General features: G+C 46.4%; 2 protein-coding genes across 5 annotated transcripts in view; one reads left to right on the forward strand and one right to left on the reverse strand.

The window, feature by feature from the left end:
- Positions 1–9,727, forward strand: part of MAP3K15 (mitogen-activated protein kinase kinase kinase 15) — a 118,439-nt gene extending 108,712 nt beyond the window's left edge. For 3 of the 4 annotated variants that reach the window (XM_073902014.1, XM_025857355.2, XM_073902015.1), the window contains 10 exons: positions 1,001–1,184; positions 1,929–2,088; positions 2,606–2,759; positions 3,532–3,717; positions 4,361–4,466; positions 5,332–5,557; positions 7,192–7,304; positions 8,177–8,286; positions 8,371–8,447; positions 8,976–9,727. In XM_073902014.1, the coding sequence (XP_073758115.1) occupies positions 1,001–1,184; positions 1,929–2,088; positions 2,606–2,759; positions 3,532–3,717; positions 4,361–4,466; positions 5,332–5,557; positions 7,192–7,304; positions 8,177–8,286; positions 8,371–8,447; positions 8,976–9,072 (1,413 nt within the window). In that variant the 3' untranslated portion in view covers positions 9,073–9,727. Of the gene's footprint in view, positions 1–1,000; positions 1,185–1,928; positions 2,089–2,605; positions 2,760–3,531; positions 4,239–4,360; positions 4,467–5,331; positions 5,558–7,191; positions 7,305–8,176; positions 8,287–8,370; positions 8,448–8,975 lie in introns of those variants that run through there. The other variant, XR_012381051.1, reaches the window with a different exon arrangement.
- Positions 8,076–23,861, reverse strand: PDHA1 (pyruvate dehydrogenase E1 subunit alpha 1). Its single transcript, XM_025857359.2, has 11 exons — positions 23,675–23,861; positions 18,645–18,704; positions 18,037–18,210; positions 17,153–17,279; positions 16,381–16,472; positions 15,373–15,465; positions 14,410–14,565; positions 14,166–14,237; positions 12,177–12,244; positions 10,690–10,798; positions 8,076–10,323 (listed from the first exon to the last, which is right to left on the reverse strand). The coding sequence occupies exons 1-11, from the start codon at positions 23,729–23,731 to the stop codon at positions 10,159–10,161; spliced, it is 1,173 nt and encodes a 390-aa protein (XP_025713144.1). The 5' UTR covers positions 23,732–23,861; the 3' UTR covers positions 8,076–10,158.
- Between the last annotated feature and the right edge of the window lie 3,241 nt (positions 23,862–27,102).

Consider the following 27,102-nt stretch of genomic DNA (forward strand, 5'->3'; position numbering starts at 1 on the left):
AAGAGACACAGCGCCACGTGAAGGCCAAGGTGAGGGTGATGTGTCTACGAGCCGCAACCACCAGAAGCTGGAAGAGGCGAGAAAGGATCCACTGGAGGTTTCGGAGGGAGTGTGGCCCTGTCAGCACCTTGATTTTAGACTTCCAGCCTCCAAAACTGTGAGAACATCAATTTTCCTAGTTTGAAGGCACTGAGTTTGTGGTGCTTGGTGACAACCCCTTCCCCAGCAGACTAATACAGGGACCCCTGGAGTAATAGCAAAGCACCTTTAGAAAGAATGTATTGGCACGGTGCCAAGGTGCTGCCCACATTTGCTGTTTCCTAAGAGTCTGAAGGCAAGCCATTCCTTTCTTATTGGGTTTCTTGTCCTGAATTTCTGTCTAGGGCCCCCTGGTGCCCTTCCCTCCCTGCCCCTTAGGTGAGGGGCACCACCTGTCATGTGTCCTGCATTTCACATCTTAGGGGTTATATTCCATCCAGCCTTTAATGTTCTCAAAATCTAAAACTCGACTTAAAAGCTTGTATTTTATCGTGGTACGAATAGCTAACATGAGCTCTGCCCCCTTAACAAACCTGAAGGCGCATACGACGAAACTGCTGAGTCTTCGTACCGTGTTGTACGACAGAGCTCCACAGTGTATTCATCTTGTTGACCTGAAACCTTGCGCCCTGCGCTGAGTGACTCTCTGCTCCCCTCCCTCCAAGCCCAAACTCTGGAGCCTCCCTCCATGGTGGGCTCGGAGCTCCAAGAGGACTAGAACAGAAGAGAAGCCCCAAGACCTCTTACGGCCTAGGCTCTGAAACTCCTCTAATAACACTTTTCCTGCGATCTACGGGGCAGAGCCAAGTCCCAGGAGGCCAGCCGGGCGAGTCATTGAGGAGGATCTCATCCGCCGGCCTCTCAAAGGATGGCAGGGGTGGGAGCTTTGTATTGAAGGCTTGTACACCTGGGTGTGCCTGAGGCCTCACAGTCACATCGGTCACCTCTCCCTTAAATGCAGGTGGGGATGTTTAAGATCCACCCTGAGATTCCAGAAGCCCTTTCAATGGATGCCAGAGCCTTCATTTTATCCTGTTTTGAGCCTGCCCCCCACAAACGTGCCACCGCTGCCGAGCTGCTCAAAGAGGGTTTCTTAAGGCAGGTGAACAAGGGCAAGAAGAGCCGAATCGCTTTCAAGCCGGCAGGTGAGGTGTCCCTGGACAGCTGGGGGGGAGGGGGCCACCCTGGGCGCGGTGATGCCCGAGCTCCTCTGTCACTGGGAGAAGACCGAGCCTCCCGCATGGCGCCCGTTGCTGTGAGGAGTGGCAGGGTTGGGTACGGCGGGTGTGGGGGTTGTCGGACCCCAGCCAAGGAATGGCCCTTCGTGACACGCGCAGGGAGGCCCTCAGGTGACAGCGGTACACCCCCTTGTTAAAGTCTTTCCTTTGTGATTGTGCCGAGGAGGGAGGCCAGAGGTGCCCTGGCTGGGGTTTTGGGTCTTCCCCGGCCTTTCCCCCTGTGCTGCTCCTGACCTTGATTAAGGGGCACATTAAGGAGCAGAACCAGCTGTCCCACAGGCCACGGGAGCCAGGTGACCCCTTCTAGGGCATTGAGTCCTACCCAGCAGTGACATAAAAATGGCCTCTGAAAACGAAGCCATTTGTTGTCTTGGTCCTGGTGTGGATGGAGTCAGAAGCCAGGACGGGGAGGCTCAGCGGCTTGCTCCCACTGCGGCTAGCTGTGCCAGCGTTTCCTGTGGGCTGCTCAGAAGCGCAGTCTTGCACCTATCTCAGACCTGCTCAAGTGGAACCTGCGTTTCAGGGACCCCTGGGTGATGGATTGGGCTGCCCCGTTAAAGCAGCACAGACTTCGCAGGCCCTTGCGTGGGTCACCTGGCCTGAGGGGCAGGCTGAGACTCCCCTCCCCTCTCCCTGTCTGCCCCCACACAGAGAGTACCTGGGGCACCGCCCTAGCCCTGCCCACATCCGGGGAGCCCCTGGGCAGCAGCAGCAGCGAGCACGGCTCTGTCTCCCCGGACTCTGATGCCCAGCTGGATACGTTCTTTGAGAAGGCCCGGGCACCCAAGCACCGGCTCAGCCACCTGCTCAGGTACGGCCCAACCCTTCCCTCCGCTGTGGGCCTGCGAGGGGGTACTGGCGTTCACCAGGGGCCAAATACCTCCCAGGTCAAAACCAGATGGCCACCAAGGGCTTTTGCTTTCTTTCTGCGCCGTCAGTAGGCCAACGGTGCAGGGGAGGAAGGCAGTGGGCTGCATGTTCACTGTAGTCGCTTACCCCCCTCCCTCCTCCCTCACCCTCCTCCCTTCCTCCCCTCACTACCCCTTCTCTCCTATCCCCTCTGCCCCTCCTCCCATCGTCCCCTTAATTATCCCCTTATTCTCTCCCCCTCCCCCCCCACCCCGCCTTTTTCCTCCCTCTCCCAACACTGGTGCTCCTGGGGTTAGAAAAAAACACTGCATCTCTCTTCCATCCGCCTGCCTTCTGCAATTTCACCTTGAGGGTGGGGACTGCAGGGGGAGTCACCACTTCGCCCCTCCCCCGCGGCGTCGGAGCGTGGAGACTTTGTTCTGGGACGCACAGGGATTGTCGCATGTGTGTGTCTGCAGTGTTCCGGATGAGAGTGCAGCCTCGTCCCCGGAGGACAGGGACCCAGGCCTCTTCCTGCTGCGCAAGGACAGCGAGCGCCGTGCCATCCTGTACAGAATCCTCTGGGAGGAGCAGAACCAGGTGGCTTCCAACCTGCAGGAGTGCGTGGCCCAGGTAGGGCCAGGTCGGGGGGAGCTCCTCATCCCGCCCCCCCCCCCCCCCCGCCCGGGGCCAGGTCCCGGAACAGGTCCCAACGGGACCCCGAGGCTCCTGCTACCCTGGGACATTTGCGCAGTTACGGTAATCACTATAAGTATTTCCCAACGTCCTTCCCTCTTCCAACAAGACAAAAGAAAATACAAAGAAAAAAAAAAAAGACTCCCCCTGAAGCCTGCATTTGCAGAGCACTGCGGTGAACCCAGGCATTTATGGAGCGGTGCTGCCCCCTGGTGGAAAAAGCCAAATGCAGCGCAAAGCTCAAGGGCTCCCCGCCTTTGTCCTTCACTCATGTGAATCTCGTTTTGAAACCCCAGCTGCAGGACACACAAAGTTGCCCTCAGAAGCTGGGAGAGCAGCTGCTTTAGGGACAAAGGTTATGGATAAGAGTATTTGCATTTACTTCTTTTGGAAGTGGGAAGGTCTTTTTAGGAAGAGGCCACTTGCCCTACTACGAATTAGGCCTTCTAACAAGGGGTGGGGGGTGCGCCGGGGCAGGGCAGTTACACGGGATTCAACAGGAGGGCAGAACCGTTCCCAGAGGGGTTTAGTTGTGTGGGGTGGGGGGCAGGGAGGAGAGGGGCCCCCTAACAAAGGATCGGGAGGGAATTGGAGAAACAGACCCCTTCTCACCTGGGGTGTCCACATAATACTTGTCGAATTTCCCCTCCCTCTCTAACTCACTCAGTGAAAGTGATTTTGGTGGGGGGTGGGGTGGGGTGGTGATCAGAGTTCGGAAGACTTGCATCTCTCAGTCGGCCACATCAAGCAAATAATTGGGATCCTGAGGGACTTCATCCGCTCCCCGGAGCACAGAGTGATGGCATCCACGATATCAAAGCTAAAGGTGGACCTGGACTTTGACAGCTCGTCCATCAATCAGATTCATCTGGTACTGTTTGGATTTCAGGATGCTGTAAGTGTTCTGTCTGGCCCTAAAGAACGTGCTAGAAGGCAGGAAGCCCACTGAAGTGGCTCAAAGCCAGGACCATGGAGTTGAGTTACCGTCTTCTCCCACAGTCCCTGTTTCTTCTAACCTGCTTACACGTAAATCCTAGTTTCAGCAGTGGCTTGTAAACACAGAATATGCAAGTGCCGGTGAGTGGGCTGATGGCATTTGGCCCCTCAGAGCAGGAGTATGGGACTTAGAGGACCCGGGAGCAGGGGGCATCTGCGGGCTGAGGAGATACACGGTTTAAGCTTACGTGTCTGTGCAAACAGGTAAGAGTGGCTGCAGGCCTGCTTCCGTGTCTGGTGCAGCTTTGTGTCCCATGGCCCCTGGCGAAGAGCCTGACCTTTCATAGGTGCTCAGTAAACCCCCCTCGAATGAACAATGGAGAGGCCCGGTGTGGGAGATCCGATCTCTGCCCGTCCCCTAGACCCAGCCGGACTCAGGGGCAGCTTGCAGGAAGACTCTGTCTGGAAGGAACAAGTCAGGTAGAAATGCAGAGCAGCGTGGTTGACATTTTCTTTCAGAGTAGAAGTCAACTAGAATGAGTAAGAACTCCTCTTTCTTAAAAGTACAGCGGACCGGAAATCTGGATTTTTGTGACTTGTAGGTAAATAAAATTTTGAGGAACCACTTAATTAGGCCTCACTGGATGTTTGCGATGGACAACATCATCCGTCGAGCGGTGCAGGCTGCAGTCACCATTCTCATCCCGGGTAAGTGCTGCCTGTTTGGTCAAGGTCAGGCTCAGGCTGTGGAAGAGATCGCAAGTATCCTCTGCACTCGACAGCCGTTTTCTCTTTCCCATCTGGGCTGTATACTTCCCTGCGGTTCAGTAAATTGCTAAGAACTTCGGGAGGGGTACTTATGTGCCCTCTTGACACAACCAAGGAGCCGGCATAGAGACAAAGCTTGTGATCTGAGAGGGAGCACTGAGCCTGAGGGCCAGGATCCTGCAGTGCAGCCTCTTACACACTCGGGACCGCCGACTGGAGGCTTGAGTGCAGTGGTTCCACCTCCTGTCAGACTCATCATGTGGTAGCTCTAGAAATCTTAGGCTTTTGTACTCTCATTTGTGAACTGTCAGAGCAGCTTAATCCCCAGGTTCACTCTCCTGTGGTGACTTCATCCTGGGAAGGGAGGCTCTGAGCAGCTTCTGTTGACAGTGCCACTTGCTCTCTCAACTTGGCTCCCTCCCTGTCATGGCGGCTTGTGCCCAGGGGCAGCTTTCCCCAGGAGCTCGTTAGACCCCAGGACGCCCCACTCCAAGCAGGCACCTTTCTTTAGTAAAAAGAACCCAGGCCAGGTTGGAAGTCGGGTTGTACCTTTTCAAAACTGTCCTTGGCTGATTTAACATTCAGCCTCCGTTTTGTCATCTGTAACCCAGGGGTGATCGTCTTTTCACTGCACAGAACGGAGTAAAGTAGTCTCCTCCCCATTTATAATGTCAGCTGCCCCGGTAAGAGCGTTGCATCGGCTGGGCCGGCCGCCGGGCAGTCTCGTGTGCTGGCAGCGGACATCAGCGACGCTACGCCCTGGCCTTGCCTAACCGTGGTCCTTTCTTCTGCCACCCTTCGGCAGAGCTCCGCACCCACTTTGAGCCTGCATCAGAGACCGAGGGGGTGGATAAGGACACGGACGAGGTCGAAGAGGACTACCCCCCAGCGGACGTGCCTGGCCGTGAAGCTCACGTGGCGTTTGGAGGGAGCAGCCTCAGTTCCGCGGGTGCCCCCGGGGCCCAGCCCCAGGAGCTCCACCACCAGCACCTGAGCCTCGAGCTGGGCGAGCTCAGACAGGAGACCAACAGGTGGGCAGGGGTGGGACGGTGACCGGGGCCAGTAAGGGAATCCGTGGCCTTGCAGAGTGTCCCTCCCAGGTCTCACAAGAGTATCTTCACCAAGGCAGTGTGTGAAGGGGGTGTCCTCAGCTTCACCTGGGGGAGAATGCCTCCCTTTCTTGAACAGTAGCGATCAGAGCGGTCTGGCGCCTGGCCACCGGCCACACAGCAGTTAGCCATGCTAAAGGCAGCAGCGTCTCAGGAGGTCTTCTGTCTTTTCACTCAGACGCGGCCGCTGGCGGGGCGTGTGGGTCCAACAGGCTCACCAGTGGGCATCTGCAGCCTGTCTCCATGTCAGTAGCCAAGCCAGGGGTTGGTTGGCACTTCATCTGACAGACATGCAGCCTATGACCCTGACCCTGGGTCAGTTTGCCTTCTCCTCTCGTCACGATTCCCTGGCAGGCGCTCATGCACTGCCTTCGCAGCCAGGGCACCCTAGCATGGCTCTGAAGTCCCCCTCAAGAGAGCTGGTCTGTTTAATTCACTTCCTGGCACAAAGTAGGTGGTTTAAAATTTGTTAAATGAGTAAATCGATTGTCATTTGCTCTGGATAATCCCGTCATCAGTGGACTTAAAAAAAAATACAGCCCCCAGGCAGAGCGAACTTGTTGGTACTGGTTCCAAAGGCTGCCTTGTTGCCCTGTGGTCACTGCTGATGCCGATTAATGTGTAACAGGGAGATGTGGTGCCAGGTATAGGGATCATGGCAGAAACATTGTATACACACTGGCGATCTCTATAAAGTTAGGCAGTTCTAGTCATTTCCTTTTAGAGAGACCTAGAGTGTTTTTTAAAATTTTTGAGATCCGAGTTTTAATTAAAAGGTAGTGGGGGCAAAATTTTGAAAGCTTTTAAAGTATGACAGATGTGGAAGTTGATAGTGATATTTAGCACTTCCTTAAAATATTTTCCGGTAGGGTTTATAATAATCACCAAATGTAGAAACTGTTCGCTCTGAGCTTCATCGGCACTGTCGATAGTCCCTCTGCTTCCTTGGGGTCTCGGGAGGAGGACTAACAGCCGGCGCCGGCTGCAGACGGCTGACAGACACGCTGCTCTCCGCGGCCGCCGGGGCTGCTGTCGTGCAGAGCTCGACGACCGGGCATCCTGCCCGGAGCTGCGGGGCTTGGGCGGACCTGCTCTGTCCAGCGCCTGCGAAGCATTTAGCACGGTCCTCGGTCCCATACACGTTCGCAGGTGTATTCCTCTCGCGTGAGGTCATCTTTCTGCCGGTGCTCTCCCGCCACTGCCCGACACACGCTGGGCTGCCAGCTCGTTGGCTTCCTCCTGAGGAGGAAAAACCCTGAGAGCTCCTTTCAGCAACTTGATGAGACTCCGGGAGACAAGCTGTCATCACCAGCTCCTCCTGGCTGAGTTTACTGATCACCCTCAGGTTATCTTCCGGTTCATGATACATTTTGAGACAAAATACACCCATGTCTTTGTTTTCAAGGGGAGGAAACACAAGGGAGGGGCCCAGGTACAGGTAGACTGTTGGGATTGTGTCATTCCCCACCCCACCCCCAATCTCTAAGGTTCAACCAATGTTTGAGTAGAACTGAATGGCGCTCTCTGAATAATGGCATTTTTTTTTTTTTAACCAGACTTTTGGAACACCTAGTTCAGAAAGAAAGAGAGTATCAGAATCTTCTGCGGCAAACCCTAGAGCAGAAAACTCAAGAATTATATCATCTTCAGTTACAATTCAAATCTAATGGTAATTTTCCACTTGCTGACTTGTGTGTGAGACCACCTAAAATCCGGCTAATGTTCTTAGCCTTGCCACAGTTGCAGTTACTCTCTAGTAAAGCAGTAAGTACTCCAGTATAGTCTGGAATACTCGTCAGTAATAGAAAACCACTGGTACCTTCAAAAAAACGTGGATGAATCACAAACGCATTATGCTCAGTGAAGGCCGATTCAAAAGGCTACACACCATGAGTCCCTCGATATGGAATACTGATGCAATACTCTGTTAAAGGCAAAACTTGGAGGGACAGAAAGCATCAGGATGGGGGGAGGGGATTGATTGTAAAAGGCTGCAAGAACTTCTGGGGGTGATGGAAATTTGTCATCTGGATGGTTACATGACTGCTCATCAAAGTTCACAGCACTACATACCTAAAAAGGGTGACTGCAGAAATGAAACCTTAGTAAACCTAATCCATTTCGTGCCACTTACGAAACAGCTGCAGCCAGCCACCTCTTGGAATGTGGGATGGATAAGCACTGACACAAAAATCTCAGTACTGAGTCCCATGTCCTCATTTGATTTCCAGTGCAGTTAAGGATGGGATTCCTTATAAAAAGCATTTTAAAGACTGGACTAAGCATTTAAAGTGGTAGACATAAAGCACATCAAATTCCCAAGTAAGTAACATTACCCTTACCTGTGGTCCCTTTAATCTCTGGAAAGTGAATCCAGGAACTACGGACTGTGGATTAGAGCAGCTCAGACAGGTTTAACTCATATCCTTTCAAATCACACTTATGTTGTATGTAATAGTTTATTTCATCCAATCTGTTACTTTTGAAGAGTTTTACTGTTAAACATTAATACACAACAAAACAAATTTCTCATCATTGCAGATACTACAGAGAACCCAGCATCCCCTCCTGGGTCTCAGGGGCAAAAAACTGATCAAGAGCTCATAGACTGGTTACAACTTCAAGGAGCAGATGCGAGTACAATAGAAAAGGTAAATCTGTGACCAAAAAAAAAAAAAATTCCTAAGTCATTATTACAAGCAGCTTAGCTCTTCTGTATTTGATATTTGTTTCAGATTATTGAAGAGGGCTATACCCTTTCTGATATTCTTAATGACATCACTAAGGAAGATCTAAGACACCTTAGACTACGGTAAGAAAGGCTTCAAAACATTGTAATAGAAAATGACTTTTTTCCTGTGATTGTGCTTCTAAATCAGAAAACAAAGTGGTGGTCACTCTCCCCCTTCATTGAAATTAATTTTCTTATCCGTGGCTTAGTCAGAAAACCAACTACCCACCTTCCCCTCCAGCTCTGGAGTTTTCTTCCGGTAAAGTTGGGTACCAAAGGGATGTGAAACCCCAGAGCTCCCCCCAACCCCCTCAGCAGTCCTCTGCCCTCCGGACTCTCTCCAGCCCTTCTTTCCTCAGCCTGCCCTGCACACAGCCACCTGGCCCTCCTGTACATGCCTCTGAGGCCATGTGCCACTCCTGCTGGAGCCCAAATACACGGGGACAGAGCTCTATTTAAGTTAGGAACTGCATTTTGGCAATCTAGACAAGTCTAGAGTTATATACTGTAGCTTTTGACATAAGGGCTCTTAAATAAGTATTTGGTGGTGTGACTTTGAAATTCTCTCTTCTTACGACTCTTTAAAGACGACTCTTGATTGTTTCCTAGTGGTGGTCTCCTCTGCAGGCTCTGGACAGCAGTCTCCCAATACCGGAGGGCTCAGGGGTCCCTGGCCTCCCAAGATGAGGCTGAACCAGTCGGCTAGGCCAGGGGACAGAGGGAGCCAAGAGCTGGCATCTTTGGTAAAACTTCTGTTAACATAACACAAATTCCATTGCGTTGACACAAGGAAGACCGCATTATTTAAGAAATTGAAGTTTTAAACAATTACTGACGTGGGATGGGTTTTTTTTTTTAAAACCTGTTACTTAACATGTTTTAAAGGTGAGTAGAACTTTACGTATTGTGAGAACAGTGACTGAACTCTAATTTTGACGTCCCAGAATATTGTGGAATTCTTTAAAACGAATTTCAATGTTGCTTCAGTGGAAAACTCAGTACACCTGTGAAACAGGTGTCTAAAGTAACAGGGTGGGCTGGGCATCACTGTTTTAGACCATAGGTTACTATAAACTGGCATTGTACTTAAAAAGATAAAATTGGTAATATGCCTTGTATTTAATGTTTGATATGAATGTAAATAGAAAACTATTAAGAAAATAGCTTTGTATTTAATGTATAAATGAAGAAAACTTAAGTTATTTGGCTGTTGAAATGATTATGGTCTTATTTAAAAATGGTGGTGTCGGGGCACCCAGCTGGTGCAGTCAGTGGAGTGTGCGACTCTTGATCTCAGCATCATGAGTTCGAGCCCCACGTTGGGTGTAGAGATTACTTAAAAATAAAGTATTTAGAAAAACTGGAATTGTCCTTCTACCCCCCTCCCTGGAGATAATATTTTATTGAGAAATGACGGTCACTGTAAAGAGGCTTCAGCCCCTACGCTGATGAGGGGTGTGCATGGGCCCTTGCAAAGGTCAAGGGAATGCTCACGCTCCCCTCAAAGGTAGGAATGGCTTTTGATTTGTGTACTATTTAGCAAATACTGTTATTAAAAGAAATAGAACCATTTTAAGGAAATAATTTGAAATCTAAAATCTTATATAATATTCACACTTAAGTGTGCAGTAACACCTTTTAATGCACTGTACAAAACACATGCACTTACTATCTTAGCCTACATTCTTTTTATGTGGTTTTCTTCCTTAACAAAGTTGAGAACAGAGTCCCTTACAGTTGGGAGTCCAACAGCCCACTGAAGGTGTAACCATCCATCACGTGCACTCTCCTGTTAACTGATGGACTTAAACTTGATCCACTGATTTGCACCCCGAACTTCAAAAGGTGGATCGCTGCTGTAAATGTGATAGCCTAGTTCTTCCAAAGGCGGTTCAGGATCAGCAGTGGCAAACTGGGCAGCATCCTCAATTTCTTTCCTCACTTCAACATCAATTTCCTAAAAATCAGATTACAGTTCAAGAGGTTTTTGAATAAACAGCAGCTTAGAATGCCAACTAGTTCTACTTGGAACATGTTGCCAGTATGGAACTAGAACTCTTCTAGGACTAGAAGTACTATTTTTGAAGAGGTGTTTAAATGGCAATGATCCACAGGAATATTTGGGGGGTTACCAATGGGAACAATGATGAATACCTAAAGTCTATTTTTAGGAACACAGAATTGTGCTACTGGGTTGCAAGGCTAAGCAAACAGGACTGCTTCATAGTGTCCTATGACACTACAATCCATCCTTTCCCCCTGACCGAGGTAGCTCCCCCAGGAGCGGCAGCTCTCTGGGTGCAGAAACACCGGTTGAGCCTACCTTTAATTCTTCAACACTGGCCAGATTGCTGTTCACCATTCTATCCTTGAGAAGCATAATAGGGTCACTCTTACTTCTTACTTCCTGAATCTCTTCTCGTGTTCGGTAACTAGAGGGAGGCAAACAAGTAGGTCAGAACAGTTTTCTGTGAACTACAGACGGAGGTTTCTGACAGTTTGACACAGAGCCATTATCCTCTCAAGATAGATACAAGAATGCTGCCTCTAACATTCTAGATCTTTCATAGAAAACTCTGCCCTGGCAATTCCTCTGCCTTCTCAGGCATTCTAACAGGGGCTAAGCTTTTATTTGCTGCTTTGATCGAGATGTAGGATATGAAGAAAGTGGTAGAGCTGCTTTATGTGCCATTTTAGGTGGGTGGTGAGAACTGTAGACTGGAAGGTGGCGGAATGCCAAGCAGGAAATAAGTTCTGGAGCCCAGAGAAGTGGGGCCAGCAAAAACTTGGACCGTAGGTTTTCCCATTCGTGATCCTAGAATACAACGTGGGGCTTAAGAGCGCCAACACACCCCCATAAACAGTTGAAAATCTGCCAATTTTGACTCCCGAAAAACAAGTCTTACTAATAATAGATATTTTGTATGTTACATGCATTATATGCTGTATTAACATAAGCCAGAAGTGTTACAGCCAGAGAAAATACAGAATAGTACTGTTTTATTGAAAAAGAAAATCCCTGTGTAAAGAGGACCCGTGCCGTTCAAACCTGTGTCGTTCAAAGGTCAACTGTACATCCTTGTCCTACATCTTTGAAACCTGTTATCATTTACGGAGGGCTCTACTGTTCTGAAAACACCAAGTTATTTTTCCCTGTAAGTTGCCCTTTGTAACATTTTCCCTTCAAACTCTAATCTACTCCCAGGCTTGTTAGGGCTGGCTTACTCCCGACTAAATCTACTTTGGGATGGCAGCATTACATGCCCGAGTTACTAAGGGGACTAGTAAAACTATCTTCCCTATCTTCCTAGTGTAACCTACCATGTTTTGACTGATTTCGACATACTGCATGCTCCAGGTTGCCGGGTGGCCTCACTCCTTACCAGCCAGGTTTTCAAATTCCGACTCTATTGGGGTAATGCCTACAAAAGCTACATGCCCCTGAATATATGTACTCTACACCATCGACCTGGTTTGTGAAACAATTTCTCTCTGCAATTTTTAAAAGCAACTTCTACCCCTAATCTGAGACCTGAATTCACAAATTCTACCCCGAGCCAGCCAGGTGCCCCGTCTCTCCAATTTATTGCTGGTCACGCTAACATGAACACAGTACATATTATAGGGAATTTCAGAATGCTCCCCGGCAAAGAGTCAAATACCTACTCAACACCAACTAATTCACTGAATGAAGCCCACTGGTGTCTGGCTTCCAAAGCAAATGTCGAAATGCTTTGCTTTTTCATGTGAGTGGAACCACACAAAGCCCACCCACTTGGGACACCACACTCTGATTTCCCAAGACCATACCTGACACCGGGGTCGCTCATGCTGTGTCCATGGTAACGGTAAGTCTGTAGCTCCATCAGTATGGGCCCCTAAAACAGAACCCAGTGGAGACACAATGGGCACAGCATATCCTTTCAGAGTCAAAGATAGTTCTCATCAGATTCTAAGTTGGCTGAGGTGTCAAGAATTTCCTATTAGCTAAAACCTATGTATTCCATGTTTCATCGTTCTCATTTAAAATCAAAAAGACATTGAACAAGTTATAGAGCCCACTGATCTTAAATATTTCATCGGCATTGCCTTTGATAAATAATCATCCTATAAAACAGCTGAGATTTAATGCAGAAAAACCTATTAGAAAGCAGGTATTATCTTCAGGGTCAATAAAGCTAGTTCCCCCCGCCCACTGCCTTTCACAGATGAAATGATCTACAAGCATTTGGATCCTTTTAAAAAGCTAGAGAAAAATACCACTACAAAATCGCACAGAATAAGCCTAAAAGCAAACCTCTAGGTGTGCTGGAAAGTGCGGAAGGGTGGACAGGTCAATCTCTACCTCACCCCCACTTCATGCAGTTTCAGAGGGGCTGACACCCCATCCGCCCGCGCAGGTCCGGCTAGCATGTGACAAAGTTGGTGGTCACTGCAACGTCTGAGGAGTAGCCCTGTGACTCTGCTGGCCAGCCAAACCACCCCCAAGACAGCTTCCTCCTGCTATATATACTAGCCCCCTTCCAGAAGACAACTTTGAACACTGAGGCTCCGGAGAGGGGAGATCTAGGACCCCTGGGCAGTTTGGTGCAGCAGTTGAGGGATGGGCGAGGCCTGGCTCTCAGCCCAAGCACCTGGGATCCAATCTGCGCTTTCCTGTACAGTAGCTACATACCCTTAACTGCTCTGTGCCTTAGGTTACTGTTTTACAGGTGAGGGACCTAACTCAAGGGTTGTGCTGATTAACACAGAAGTGCTTACTGCATCGCCTGACTGGCACACGTCAATCCCTCACTAAGTGTCACCTATTTTTCTGTTCTATGCCATCCAGGAGCTACTGGAAAACACAGTGGGTTGGGCTAAGGGGGTTTCTAGACTCTCCCCTAATTCCAAAATCAGGCTGTGAAAGTCAACACATACTATAAACCAGCGATCCTGTTTCCATGTAAGTTTGTACCTTGCATGTTCTTTCAGGAACTGGGGAAGAGGGGAATGACACTCACCGCCCAAGCCTGGACCTCTAGTCTTGGGAGTCCCAGTGTAGACGGCTGAGCTCACTGCCCCCTCAGCCATACTCGATTTCATTCCTCTTTCCTCACATGCAGCCCCTCTCCATCTCCCTCCCTGCTCCACCCCCATTTCCCATTTGCATCACTGCTAGCCAAATCCTACCGCACAGGGGATGTCAGGGAAAGGTAAACCCTAGAGACATGCCTCCTGGGCTGTGAACACCAACTGAGGGAGAACACCATCCTTTCTACTAGCTCTGATGGCACCTAAGCCAACCTCACTGTTCCCTCTCCCTCTACTACTCTACCTGAAAGGTCAAGATTCTCAGGACTGAAACACCAAGACTAAGATGACACTCTTTAACCGTAACACTTAACTTACAGAAGACAAGCTTACACTGAACACCTATCATCCAAGCAAAGTTCTGTGCTAAGCATTGTGGGGGTCGCCCATCTGCTCACTCAAGGGGCTTAGAATTAATGGGGAGGAGGGGTAGAGGTTGGAGGCACATAATTAATCAAACCACAAGGCAAAATGTTAAAGGGAGCGCTCAAAGGAAAGATTCACCCCAAATGGGGGCAACGTGGGATGTTTCCCAAGAGGTGAGCTACCAAGACCAGGGTATTTACAAAGGGACCCGATTCACTGGACTCTTCTTCTACCTTATACACGCCTCCTCAGTTACCAGCCACCCCTGAAGAGCTACAATAGACACATGGAAGGCTTTCTTTTAATGTTAAGATAAATGTCAATAGATTAGCCCAGAGGCCTAAAAAAAAAAAGTCTTACCTTTCCAGATCTACAGTAAGCAGCTGCAAATCTTGTTGCCTCCCGGACACACAAGATATCCATTCCATCCACCTGTTCATACAAAGAAAAGGGCAGAGCATAAATCAAACTGCGTCAAACCATTTTTAAGTTACAGGACCCGTTCGTGTGCTAAGAACAGAGAACTCTTCCATTTGTCTGAGATGGTCAAGGACCCACACAAGCCGCAAAGGGGTAGCCCCAGCCTCACGTCAGGTGTCCTCACCCTCAGCCCAGGAATGAAGTCGCCTCTCTTGTAGTAATCAGTGCTAGCCGCTGCTCTCTCAACAGACGTTCCCATTCCATAGCGGTTATTCTCACAGATGAAAATACATGGCAATTTCCACAAAGCTGCCATGTTGTAAGCTTCAAATATCTGACCCTGGAAGTGTGTATAAAAAGTTCAAGTATTATTTGGCTATTTTTCTCTAGATTTCTCCATCGTCCCCAAAAGCTGCCGCTCTCCCTGGCACAAAAGCTTTCAAAAAACAAGAAAAGCTTCACCTTCCACATCGGAGCTTTTTAAGGCAGAGGACTGTGTGTGTTGGGGAGTGGGGGAGGAAAAAACGACAAGCATCATCTCTTTTTGCAACCAAAGAAAGTGACAAACCAAATACCACTCGTTTCAGTGGGGCCAAAGCAGTGGTATAGAATACATTAGGAAAAGATCAACATGTAAAACTTTGTGGCTACCTACTTTAATGCTTTACTGTAAATGCCATCGGGCCCACTGGATAACCAGAGTGAGCCAATGTCTGAGAATCAGCATCCAGAGCAGGGCCTCGGAGTGTTGTCCACGGACTGGTGAGGACTACGAGCATGACAGGAAAAGTACAGAAAGAGCCAGGCTCAGAAACCACGAGGGGAGTCTGCACATTATAGGACTCATGTAAGAACTAGTTTGCCCTGGGTTAAGATGTAAAAAGGTCCTTCACCCCCAGAGCGTTTGTGAAGTGCTGAGGCAGAGGCAGAGGCGAGCTCCTCCACAGGAGTGCCTGTATGAAGCACTTGTGCCACACGCCACCAAGTAAACCTGTAATGTGGCCGTAAAACCAAATTCTAGCCTGCCCCGAATGGCTCCTTCAACTACTAAGCAACAGACTACTTCTCTACAAATGGAATTATGCCTGTTCAACACTCTGGAGATAAAACCGCAAAGGTTATTCCAAGTCAAGAGACACACACTCACCTGATTGGCAGCACCATCGCCATACAGAGTCAAGCAGACCTCGTCCTTTCCGTTGTACTTACAGGCCAGCGCAATCCCTGCTCCCAGGGGCACCTGGCAGTGAGGCCAACCAAGAAAGCACCACGGAAATCCATGAGGGGAGAAATTAATGCTCTGAATTTTAAGTCCTGGCCAGAATTTAAGACAGAAATTACACTATCACCACAAACTCCCTACCGTGCCCCTACCCCTAACTACCCTACCCCCAATGTTATAATCAAACTGGTAAAGCAACATGAATAATCCTTCTATTTCAACCATCAAACAGTAACACTTCTATAAAGATTCAACTAGTCAAGAGCCAAAACATGAAACCTAGGTGTTTTTTTAACATACAGCAGCATCACATTACAAAGTAGGCCAAACAATCTAGTTATAATTTTATGCCGTTCTTCATTTTTCCTTTCAAATTTTTTTTAACTTTTTTTTAATTAGTTAACATATAGCATAATACTGGTTTCAGGAGGAGAATTTAGTGATTCATCACTTACATATCACACCCACGCCGTTACTTCATTATTCACTAACTGATGAGAACAAAAAGTACTATATAACCACAAAAGCTCAAATGATTTCTAACGTGGCCCCTATGATCCTGATCACCTGCCTTTCCTCCTCAGATACCTGCATCCACAGTCTATAGCAGGGAGAAGAAGGGCTAGGTGGATGTCCCAAAGCAATTAATGTACTTAAATATAAATGAAAAGGTGGAGGTATAGGCCGCTGCTAGGGGCTCTTGCTTACTTATAAAAACATAACAAAAACCTAAAAAGAAGAATTTTAAATCATTGTCCAAATCTATTAACTGATCAAATGGTCGGCTAGGAAGCAATAGGTCTTTTGAAGTACACCAAGCCCCCAAAGGACTAAAATACTTCAGAGGGAAGTTCTCCGGGGTATGAAATGTTAAGATACGGTCCAGGGCCAAATCTAGGAAAGCATGCAATCCCCATCCTCAGCGTGGATCACCTGAGCTCCAACGATGCCATTGCCCCCGTAGAAGTTCTTGGCATACATATGCATCGATCCACCTTTTCCTTTAGCACAGCCTCCTCTTCGTCCTACAGATGACAGCATGTGCACATACACATCAAAAACCAAATATATAAAAGAAAACCACACCCCAAGTGTTTACTTAGAGGTTCAACCACTAGAACTCACAGGCTAATTCAATTCCATAAGCACCCTTCCCTCTATGCAAATACATATTCCACCCTTATCTCCTGGTCCTTTAAATGAAGGTTAATCCAGTCCCATGTCCTTGAGCTTTCCAGCTCTCCAACCACTGAGTTTCCTTTAGATGTTAGTATCATGGTACCCTGGACATTTTTTTTTTTTTTGGCCAGTTACAAACATCTTCCAGTGGTACCAGTTCAAGAACAGTTCAAGAGTCAAGGGGGACAAAGGGAATATTAAAGATTCCTAGAACTGAGATTGCATACAATGAAATGCTCCTACTCTCAATTTACGTTCTATGATTGCTAATTTCTACTGGCATGCTTGAATGACAAACAGTATTCTGATTTTACGAAGCTAACATTTTTAAACTTTCACCTGAAGGGCCAGATGACCTCAAAAATGGTCAGTTCCCTCAAAAGCACAACAGAGGTACCAAAGCACCAAAAGGGAGAGGCGTTTTTAATACTCAGAAAAGTTTTAATATTAAATTGGAACAGCATCTTACTATGAGAAATCTGCATTTATTTCACTAATTTCCCCTTTTTGAAAATCAATAGCAAACCTGTAAGCTCTGCGAGAATTTCTCGGACAGAAAGTCCACGGGTAAAGGTAAAGCCATGAGCCCGGTAGGCTGTGATAAGATGGTCTGTGGGATTTATGCCGGCCTCCAGGCCCACACAACAAGCTTCCTACATTAAAGGAAGAAGCAGTAATGAGTCAATACAATACACATTTCTAGATAAAATCCCCAGCCTATTATGAAAATTTGGCCTAGTAGAACTCTCAATAACCACAAGAGGAGCTCTATTTTTCATCGGAAACAGAACAAAGGGTAAAGTTCAAGCCAGAAACTACAAACTGGAAATTCACAGATGTACTATTTCAAGCCAGTACAGTGATTTGGAAAAAAAAAATCCTGAACTAGATGTCAACATTAATACTGGGAGAATTTCATAGGAAAATAGACACTTCTGTTTTCTCTTGAGGAACCAAAAACAGGAAGCATTAACCTCAGATTTCCATATGGCACCAACTGGCTGGAACCAAGTGATGGTGTCCCCCGGTGGGCCGGGCCTGCCGACGCCAGTCCACTACCAGTCCCGCCTTCTTCACTCATTTATTCCACCCAGCTGGTGCCCACAGGCATTTGAACTTGTAACCCTTGGCCTAAACCCACAAAACAAAACACAAAGTGAAAACCCTTTTGCCCACAAGTAGAAGCACTACAGGTGATCACAAAGCCATCAAGGCGCAGGACACCAGCAACGGGAAGCGTGCGTGACTTCCTTAGCATAAGCTTCGTAGCAGGCCTCAGCATGCCCGTCTTTATTCTGATAGGCCGGCCTCGAATCCTTTAGACGCATAAGGCGGGGTAAAAACCAGTAACTACAAACCATACTTAAATTCCTACATCTAACGTGGTTTTATTACAAAACCACCACTCACCTGACCATCACACAAGTGACAGAAACCACGAATGATTTTCTGTTTATACAGCTGATCTGCCTTTAACTCCATCCGGCGAACAGTCTGCATCATCCTGTAGTACCTGAGCCCGTCCTCCCTGGTGAGCACTGTGGTGACAGGAGGGCCCTCTTCTAGCCGATGAAGATCGCATTTCTGAAATGGAATCAGACAGTTAATTTCCAGTTACTACAATATGAACGCTCACAACCCACTGTAGGATCTATTATCTTATTGCAATAATAATTAACTCAAAAACCAGCAGAGGAGCACATAAGAGATGCCACATATTGCTTCTGACTCCTTAAATCATAAAGCTCACTGTGCAAGAGGATCAAGTTTTAGAGGAAAGAAATCTAAGATGACTTTCACCAAAAATCCATGGAAGTCAAATGAGTTATAGGTTGAAAGACAAACTTTCAAAGAAACGTTGTAAGAAACTTTTTAAAGATTTTATTTATTTGAGAGCGAGTGAGCACAAGCAGGAGGAGCAGGAGAGGGAGAAGCAGACTCCCCACTGAGCAGGTAGCCTGACGCCGGGCTTGTGTACCTGTGGAAAAATTACTAACACAAAGCAAAACACTTCTTACCTTAATTTCAAATGTAGCATCATTTGCAAAATTACGGGAGGCCACGAGCACTCTGCTTGCCTTGAAAGACCAAAATATACAAACATATCAGTACTTTTTATTGTCAGATATTTTTGAAAGTCATTATTATTATTAATCAGTGATAGGATGCAGTTCTGGAATTTTCATAAGCCCCAACATATTCACGGGTGTATCCTCCATTCTCTTTACTGTGTTGGGATCTTGCCTTCAAAATGAATCCATGCTCTGGCCAATGAAATATGATCATACCCACTTCTGAAGGGTAACAGCAGAAAGAGAAAGGAGACAAAAATCAAACCCATCCACGTGGCCATTTTGTTCCCAAAGAAATTACAGTGAAAATAGAATGAAGTTAATGGCCAAAATGGAGAGACTAGATAACCTGTGGGCTTTATTTCTGCTATCTACAGTCATCACCAGACACTGAACAAGCCAAAGCTTTACTTTCATAATTATTCTTCATATAAAACTATGATCCAATTCCTATTTCAGGCCAACCACTATTCTATGAAATGGCTCCATAAGAAACATATTTTAAACTACTCAAAGTATGAGATACAAGCCTCAGAAGGGAGAGATGTTCTCTGCAACCAGCGTTCCCTTCTTGCTGTTTGGGCAGCTGTTACTGCTTGGGTGGTAAAAAGCAGGGGAAATGTTTCCTTTCCACTTTTTCGATTGAACATACCTGCTCACAACAGAAGTACTCTACGTGATGGCTAAGGTCCAGATTAGACCACAAAGATTTACCAATTACTATTACTGTATTATTTTAGCCACATTCTGCCACGTTTTCAAACACTGATATGTAAATTGACATGACTTCTTTTCATGGAGACTTGAAGCATATTCTTCAAATCCCACAAAAAGTACTTTTGATGTACTCCTACAGTGTATTCTTACCTTACCATCCAACCTCTAACACTGGACTTGATCCTGGTGAGAAGGGTTAAAGTTGACCTGCTAAGGGCCCCTCCAAGTGTACAAAAACCTATTATCTACTTATCTCTTCACCCATCAACATACCATTATCTGATAAAGCCAACAAGACAATGACCTTGCTGTAGGAAAAATGCTTAAAGACTAGAAATAAATGCTTAAGTTAGAGGCAGAGAGAATCCACTAGTATACTTAAGAATATGTGAAGAAAACTGAGGAATTTGGAAAGAAGTAAAGCTAAGCAGGGTGAGGTGACAAACTAAAGGCGATGTTTGGCAATCATGAAACAGACCAGTTATTTTTGCCAGTTAACAATTACATTGTGGGGCCAGAAATTTTCCTTGTAATGCAAAATGAATTTCCAGATACAGCTACAAAAACTGTAGTTTTCAGAAATATTTAAAACTAGAGACCTTGCTGGGGCGCCTGGGTGGCTCAGTCGTTAGGCGTCTGCCTTCGGCTCAGGTCGTGATCCCAGGGTCCAGGGATCGAGCCCCGCATTGGGCTCCCTGCTCGGCGGGAAGCTTGCTTCTCCCTCTCCCACTCCCCCTGCTGTGTTCCCTCTCTCGCTGTCTGTCAAATAAATAAATCTTTAAAAAAAAACAAAAAACGAGACCTTGTTGAAACACTAAAATCATACACCTGAAACTAATATTACACTGTATGTCAACTAATTGGAATTCAAATAAAAACTTAATAAATAAAACTAGAGACCAAACCAGCTAGTAACCAACCATAACCGAGAAGAGGTAAATTCTCCATCTTAAAGTTGAAACCAAGAATGACGACAATTCTATATAATAAAGAGCAGAAAGGCAAGGTCAAAGACTACGACTGCCGGAAAGCTACTCACATCCCTTTCTCCCTGTTTCATTACTATCCATCTCAAAAATAAGAGGAATCACTTATATAATGGGTAAAAGGAGCTGAGTTAAGTTAAAGAAGCTAAAAGTCCTATCAAAAGTATGAGTGTATCATAATTTATAACTGTTGAGGTTGTTGAAAAAATTACCTTTCATTTTCTCTGAAGAGCCCTAAAAAGCTTCTCTGTTAAATAGGATTCCTCTTTGAAAGACCATGGACGAACCCATTCACATTTTGAAAAATAAAAACTTTTACGTTCCTAAATACATGGGAACCATTCAAGTCAAAGAGGGAAAACAGTTCAAAAATTCCAGATTCTACCAGTATAAATTAAAAATCTTCCCTATTACTTAAAAAGTCAAAAGTATACTGGTAGTGAAATTCTCAAACGATCATAATGAAAATACAAACAATAACAATTTTAAATGTAATTTCATCTGTGAAATAACTCTGAAAACACTCAACCTCAAAGATGAAATCACAGGTACTTAAGCAACTGAAGTTACACTGGGCCTTCTGCTTTCATTTTAGAGACTGTCATTTTGTAGGAAGTGCATCCAATTTCTAAAGGTTTTGGTGGGATGGCTGAAGGGTGGCAAACCATGGGAGAAAAGAGGGAGACCAAATGTCCCAAGTCTTCTACCTAGGCCAGCCCCTAGTAACCCCTGAGAAGTGAACACTGTAATCAATTACAGGAACATTTTCCCTTAGGTTCTCAAAGATATTAAATACTACACCTACTTTATACAATGAGTTTGTTAAAAGACAAATTCCTTAAACCTGTTTGTATCACCTATGCTTAGAAAGTGGTTGTCCCTGTCTTGATGGTATTAACATCTGACGTGCTTACTTAATTTTTAAAGACACTTTTGCAGATCTATGTGTCAAACCCAGAATCACTGGGAACCTGGCAAGTTATGGAGTATGAAACTTGTCCAGTTCCTGACAGTTTCAAGTGTGTTTTCCTTTATCTGACAATGATCTTTTTTAGCATTAAGAAGTACAGGTTCAAAAAAGAAAGTACAGGTCTCTGATGATTCTAAAACAAACACTTTGAACACTCTAGCCAGTGTTAACACAACTGAAACCTGATAAATAAGCACACTAGACCCAAGAGCCTAAAGTGCGCTAAGCACTCTGGAGACATCTCATCAATAATTACAGTTTATGGAAACACCGATTACCTGATTTGCTCTGTTGCAAGGACGGGGAGATATTAAACAGGGTTTCGGCCCACAAACACACACAATCTACAGTTAATACATAATTCTTCAAAATATTTTTCTGTGCTTTACTATAATTAATGCCACATATGCAAGCAACAGGAAAAACAAGCAAAATAGCCAAAAAAAGAGGGCCGGCTCAAAGTAAGGAGCACTAACTCTGTCTCTAATTCTTATTTTAAAAAGTAATTAAATAAATGTTATATACAGGAATCCATTTCCGTTGTAATAATCTTTTCTCTCAATAACAATTTTTGACTAAATGAAGTTATATTTCACTCTGGTTTTATCCAGTTAACAAATTACTGTAACTCAAAAATCATTTCTATTTGATTTGGGCGATATTATGTGATTTTTGAAGAGGCCAAAGTTTTATTGAGATAAAGTGCAATTTGCATTTCATGCCAACGCATCGCTGGAAGAATGGAAAACACAAGCAGGAGTATTTTGGGCAGCCAAGCAAATGAGCCTTTGATATTAAGTAATGACTTCTCTCTGCTCCTAGGGACACAGAGGTGACAGTAATTTGAAAATGCACACACCAGTTTTCTTACTACAGAACACCACCAATTCTATCAAAGTTTTTCTTTTCTACTGCAGGCCTTTAACTTTAACATGATACAGACCTAAGACCCTCATATAAAGTTGAAAACATGTTTCCATGACTTACATTCAACTAAAAAGCGAAGATGTGGAGATTAAACAGCCTAGTGCCTGACACACATTAAGAGCTCAAGAAATGTTGGATATATCATGTGATATACAGAAATAAAACTGAAATGGGCTTATCCTTCAGGTGGATCTAGTTGCAATTAAATGCTAGTAACTGATGAACCAAATTGTTTTGTAGTTATTTCAGTCAAAGAGATTCCCAGAAGAGTATATACCTCCTTTCAACGATCTCTGCCCACACTAAGCAGAACTGCCCCAAAATCCTGGGAGTTATTACTAGAACTTGAACTGCAAGTCAAGCTTGGCTGCAGTTGAACCCAGTAATACTATCTCCCCATACTTAGAGGTCAAAATGCTTGAAGGCCTTAGGCACATCTACAAGCTGGACCCATAAATAGTGCTAACCTCTAACCCCACCCTCCCAAGCACCACTGCTGTTTTCTTCAGCTACTTTTACCCTAAGCGTGTGTGTTTAAGCGGGAGGGCGGTTTCCTCTGGGTTCTGCTTGACTGCTCTTGAAGTGACTGCCAAGAAAACTCAACGTTGAGGGAAAGGGGGGGGTAGTTTCTGGTGAGCATGACCCGGACTTAACCCTACAGAGCTGGGTGCAGGTGTTCCACAAATGTATACCCAACTGGGCACTGAAATAACATTTAACATACGTGTTAAAAGGTTAACATGTGTCACGCGTTTAAGCTTCACGACACCCCCACGGGGTGAATATTCCTAATTATCTCCTCTTTAGAGAGAAGGAAACCGAGCACGGGAGATTTAAAACAAAAACAAAAACTTGCCCAAGGTGACAGGGCTAGTAAATGGTGAGGCAGGTGTTTGAACAGGACCAGTCTCCGGATTTCACGCTCTTAACATAGTACATGGCCTCTCAGTCAAGAAGAATGAAATTAGGAAGATTTAAAATGAACGGGCAGGATCAACTGGAGACTCGGCGATGCCCAAGGCCCCCTCTTCTGTCCGCAGTAAAAGAACGGGCACTTCTAGAGCACACCTACGTTAGCCGGAGCCGGGAGCCGCGGCTAACCTCCCCGCGGACCTTGTGGAGCTCCCCTCCCCCATTCGCTGCAGAAGGGCCCGGCAGCCGCTCGTCCCGGGGCCGGGAGCGGAGTACCAGGAGCGAAGGCAAAACAAAAGGCCCGCGGCTCTCCGGACGCTCCGCAGCGCCCTAGGCGGCGCCAAACGGCGCGCCCCCAGACTCGGGCCGTCCTCTGGCGTCCTCCGGGATCGGGCCCCGCCTTGGCCCCGGGCCCCGCCTCGGCCCCGCTCGCGCCCTACCCCGGGCCGCCCACGCTGCCTCACCGGCTTCTGGGCGACGCCCGACAACACGCGAGAGACAGCGGCGAGCATTTTCCTCATGGATTGTCGGCAGTGGCAGTGGCAGCAGTGGCGGCGGCTACTCCCAAAGACTCCACCCGCGCGTCCCAGGAATCTTCAAGTCTCCTTCAGGCGCCCGGAGGGGACGCCACGCCTTAACCGCAGCACGACGGGAGGCAACGGAAAGACGTCATGCGCCGCGCCGGGCCGCAGGCCAACCAGGCTGGCTCCCAGGGTGTGCCCCGCCCACCGAAAAGGCCCGCGACCGCTCATTGGGTGTCGGCGCCAGAGACGGCGGGGGCTGGAGGCTCCTTCCGTCACCACGCCACGGAAGGGTGGGGATACCGGACCATGAGTGCGTCGGCCTGGGAAAGTGGAGCCCCGCCTCCAGGGCCCCGCGGGAAAATGACCTTTTCCTTAGGTTTAGCAACTTCGAGTAGGCGTGCACGATCGTGTAGGTCACCTGCCGTGCGCCCAGTCCTGCCGGTGCAGCCTTCGCTCAGTACACGGAATAATGAAGATTTACAGCATGGTCGGAGCCAAAAGACGGAACATCTGGTTTCTTTAAATGGTTCCGCTGCTAACTTGTCTTAAAGAGATCATGTAACAGTTGTAAAATGCAGTCCTGTCTACTTGAGCTACGATCTAAAAATCGGTTTCCCAGGTAAATATTGAGAGATCAGTGGAAAAGGCCTCTAGCTCTAGTTATTGGTTCACAAGCTCAACGTGAGTTAACGACAGCATAACACAGCTGATAATAAAAGCATACACAGGGGCACCTGGATGGCTCAGTCGTTAAGCGTCTGCCTTCCGCTCAGGTCATGACATGATCCCAGGACCCTGGCTGGGATCGAACCCGTCCCTGCTCAGCGGGAGGCCTACTTCTCCCTCTCCGCCACATGTGTTCCCTCTCTTGCTGTGTCTGTGTCAAATAAATAAATAAAAATTTTTTAAAAATAATAAAAGCATACACAAACATAAAAACAACTCTGGGCTCTATTGAGTGACTTCCCAGGTCAAAGGGCTGGTTGTGGGCTACTGGGATTGCACTTGGGGTACAGGGTTCAGATTTGGGCTCCCCATTTAAGGGGAATAGTGTCAAAAATGGGTGCAATCCAGGGGAATGGTCAGAATGGTGAGAGGCTGAAATTACAATTTGTGAAGAATGATTAAAAGAGTTCGGGGAAAAGCCAGACTAACTTGGAGTGGGCTAGGTTATGTTTTATTAATATAACAAACATCAACCTCCACATTCCAAGAACTTGAAGTGATTCAAGTCACCTTGTTTACACTACAGGTCCCTCACTGGTTGGGGCTCTGCTCCATGTCATCTTCACTCTGGCACTCAGACTGATGTAATACCCTCTGTCAGGAACTTACCATGGTAGAGGGCAAAGAGATCATTTAAACTGGCTCTCAAAACTTCTACCCAGAAGAGACACATGTCACGTCTTCTCAATTTCCATAAACCAGAGCTAGTCACCCAACCATATCTGAGCTCAGCAGGGTGAGGTATAATCCTCCACTCAGGAGGAAACCCAGAAAATAGGATGAACAGTAAAACCATAGAGGATTGGATACATCCTTACACATTTTCATGCCAGTCATGTTCCATGAGAAAAAGCTATTGTGTGCATCTGTGTGAATAAAAGGATTTCAGTTAAGTATAACAGTGAATTTCCTAACCGTAAGAATTGTCTCATGAGAAGATTCCCTACCGGTGTCACCAAAAGTATTCATAGCAAAAGTTCAAAGCATGACCAGATGCCAGAATGGCTAGAAGAAGGACTTTGACAGTGGCAGGAGGCTCAGCTGAGAGAACTTGTTGATTCCTCCCACCTCTATGACTAGGCAACTCCTGAGAAGAGCACTCCTCATAGGAGTGAGCAGGGCCATTAAAAGGTAGGGATGGAAGTGAGATGCTGCTGCTAATTGAATGGGAAGGGTGAAGAAAAAGAGAGGCAAAGGGTCAGAGGTCAGATGCCCAGGTCACAAGTAGCAGCTGGCCTGGATGGTTTGGGACATGTTGGCCTGGAGGCGGTTGTAAATCTGGAACATACGGCTTAGAAATAGGAATTTGGGAGTTATTTGCATCGGGGTGATGTTGATTTGCGTGTCCAAGAGCAATGTAGGACATATGGACATAAACAAAGTCATTCATTCATTTAACCCTATATATTGAGCACTGATTGTGTGTTAGATACTGTACTAGGCACTGGGGATATAGCAAGGAACAAGTAGAATATAGGCTGTACCTCACAGAGCTTACAGTCTAATGGGGGTAATTAACAAGTGCACATAAATATTATATGAACACATAATACTAACAATAGATGGTGTGAAGAAAAATTAAACAGGGTGAGGGGATAGAGAATGAGGAGAGTCCGAAAGGCTCCTCTGAGAAGGCGACATGCGGGCAGAGACCTGAATGCGACCAGGAAGCAAGCTATGCCAAAACCCCAAGGAGAGCTTTCCGTACAAAGGGATCGACAAATACAAATGCCCTGAGGTGGAAATAAATTTTGTATATCAGAAGAATAGCAAAAAGACCAAGTGACTTTGGTGGCATAAAACAGTAAGAGGGCCCAAAGAAATGAAGTAGAAAAGAGAGAGACCAGAAAAGGAGGGCCCTAGTGGAATTTTTTGTTTTTCTTAGGAGGAAATGGAATTTTGTTTTGAGTGGGATAGGAAGCTATTGGAGGGATGGGAGCAGGGAAGTGGCCTTGATTTAATTTCCATTTCCACTGAACACTTAAGAACATTCTGGTTGCTTCTCAGAGTCCATAGTCTTCTCTGAGAAACAAACTGAGGGCTCTAGAGGGAAGGAGGGGGTGGGGGGATGCGTTAGCCTGGTGATGGGTATTAAAGAGGGCACGTTCTGCGTGGAGCACTGGGTGTTACGCACAAACAATGAGTCATGGAACACTGCAGCAAAAACTAATGATGTACTGTATGGTGACTAACATAACATAAAAAAATAATAAAATAAAAAATAAAAAATCTTAAAAATCAAATATAAAAAGAAAAATAAATTTGTACATATGTTTGGCACCTTTTTAAATTTAAAGTTTTCCTAAAATTAATTTTTTACAAATTTTCCTAAAAAAATTAAAATTTTCCCTAAAATTGGAAAAAAAAAAAAAGAACATTCTGGTTGCTGAATGGACATTTGAATGGACATTTGATCATGTAGGAACAAGAGTTCCCTTAGTACTTGTTCTTTGAGTTCTGGGTAGCTTCTGCTTCCTTTGGGGGAACTCGTATCTGTAGACAGTAGCAGACTGGATCTAAGTTGTTCTTTCCTTCGTATTTGCAAGAAGCAGATCCTACATCCTCTGTGTGTCATTGTTACCCAAACACTATAAAGATTTAAGACGTAGGATTTTATAAGAATAATGAAGGGAAATGTGTAC

Source organism: Callorhinus ursinus, unplaced genomic scaffold, assembly GCF_003265705.2.
Source record: "Callorhinus ursinus isolate GAN/ISIS: 27379988/994484 unplaced genomic scaffold, GSC_fseal_2.0 scaffold16, whole genome shotgun sequence".
NCBI lineage: Eukaryota > Metazoa > Chordata > Mammalia > Carnivora > Otariidae > Callorhinus > Callorhinus ursinus.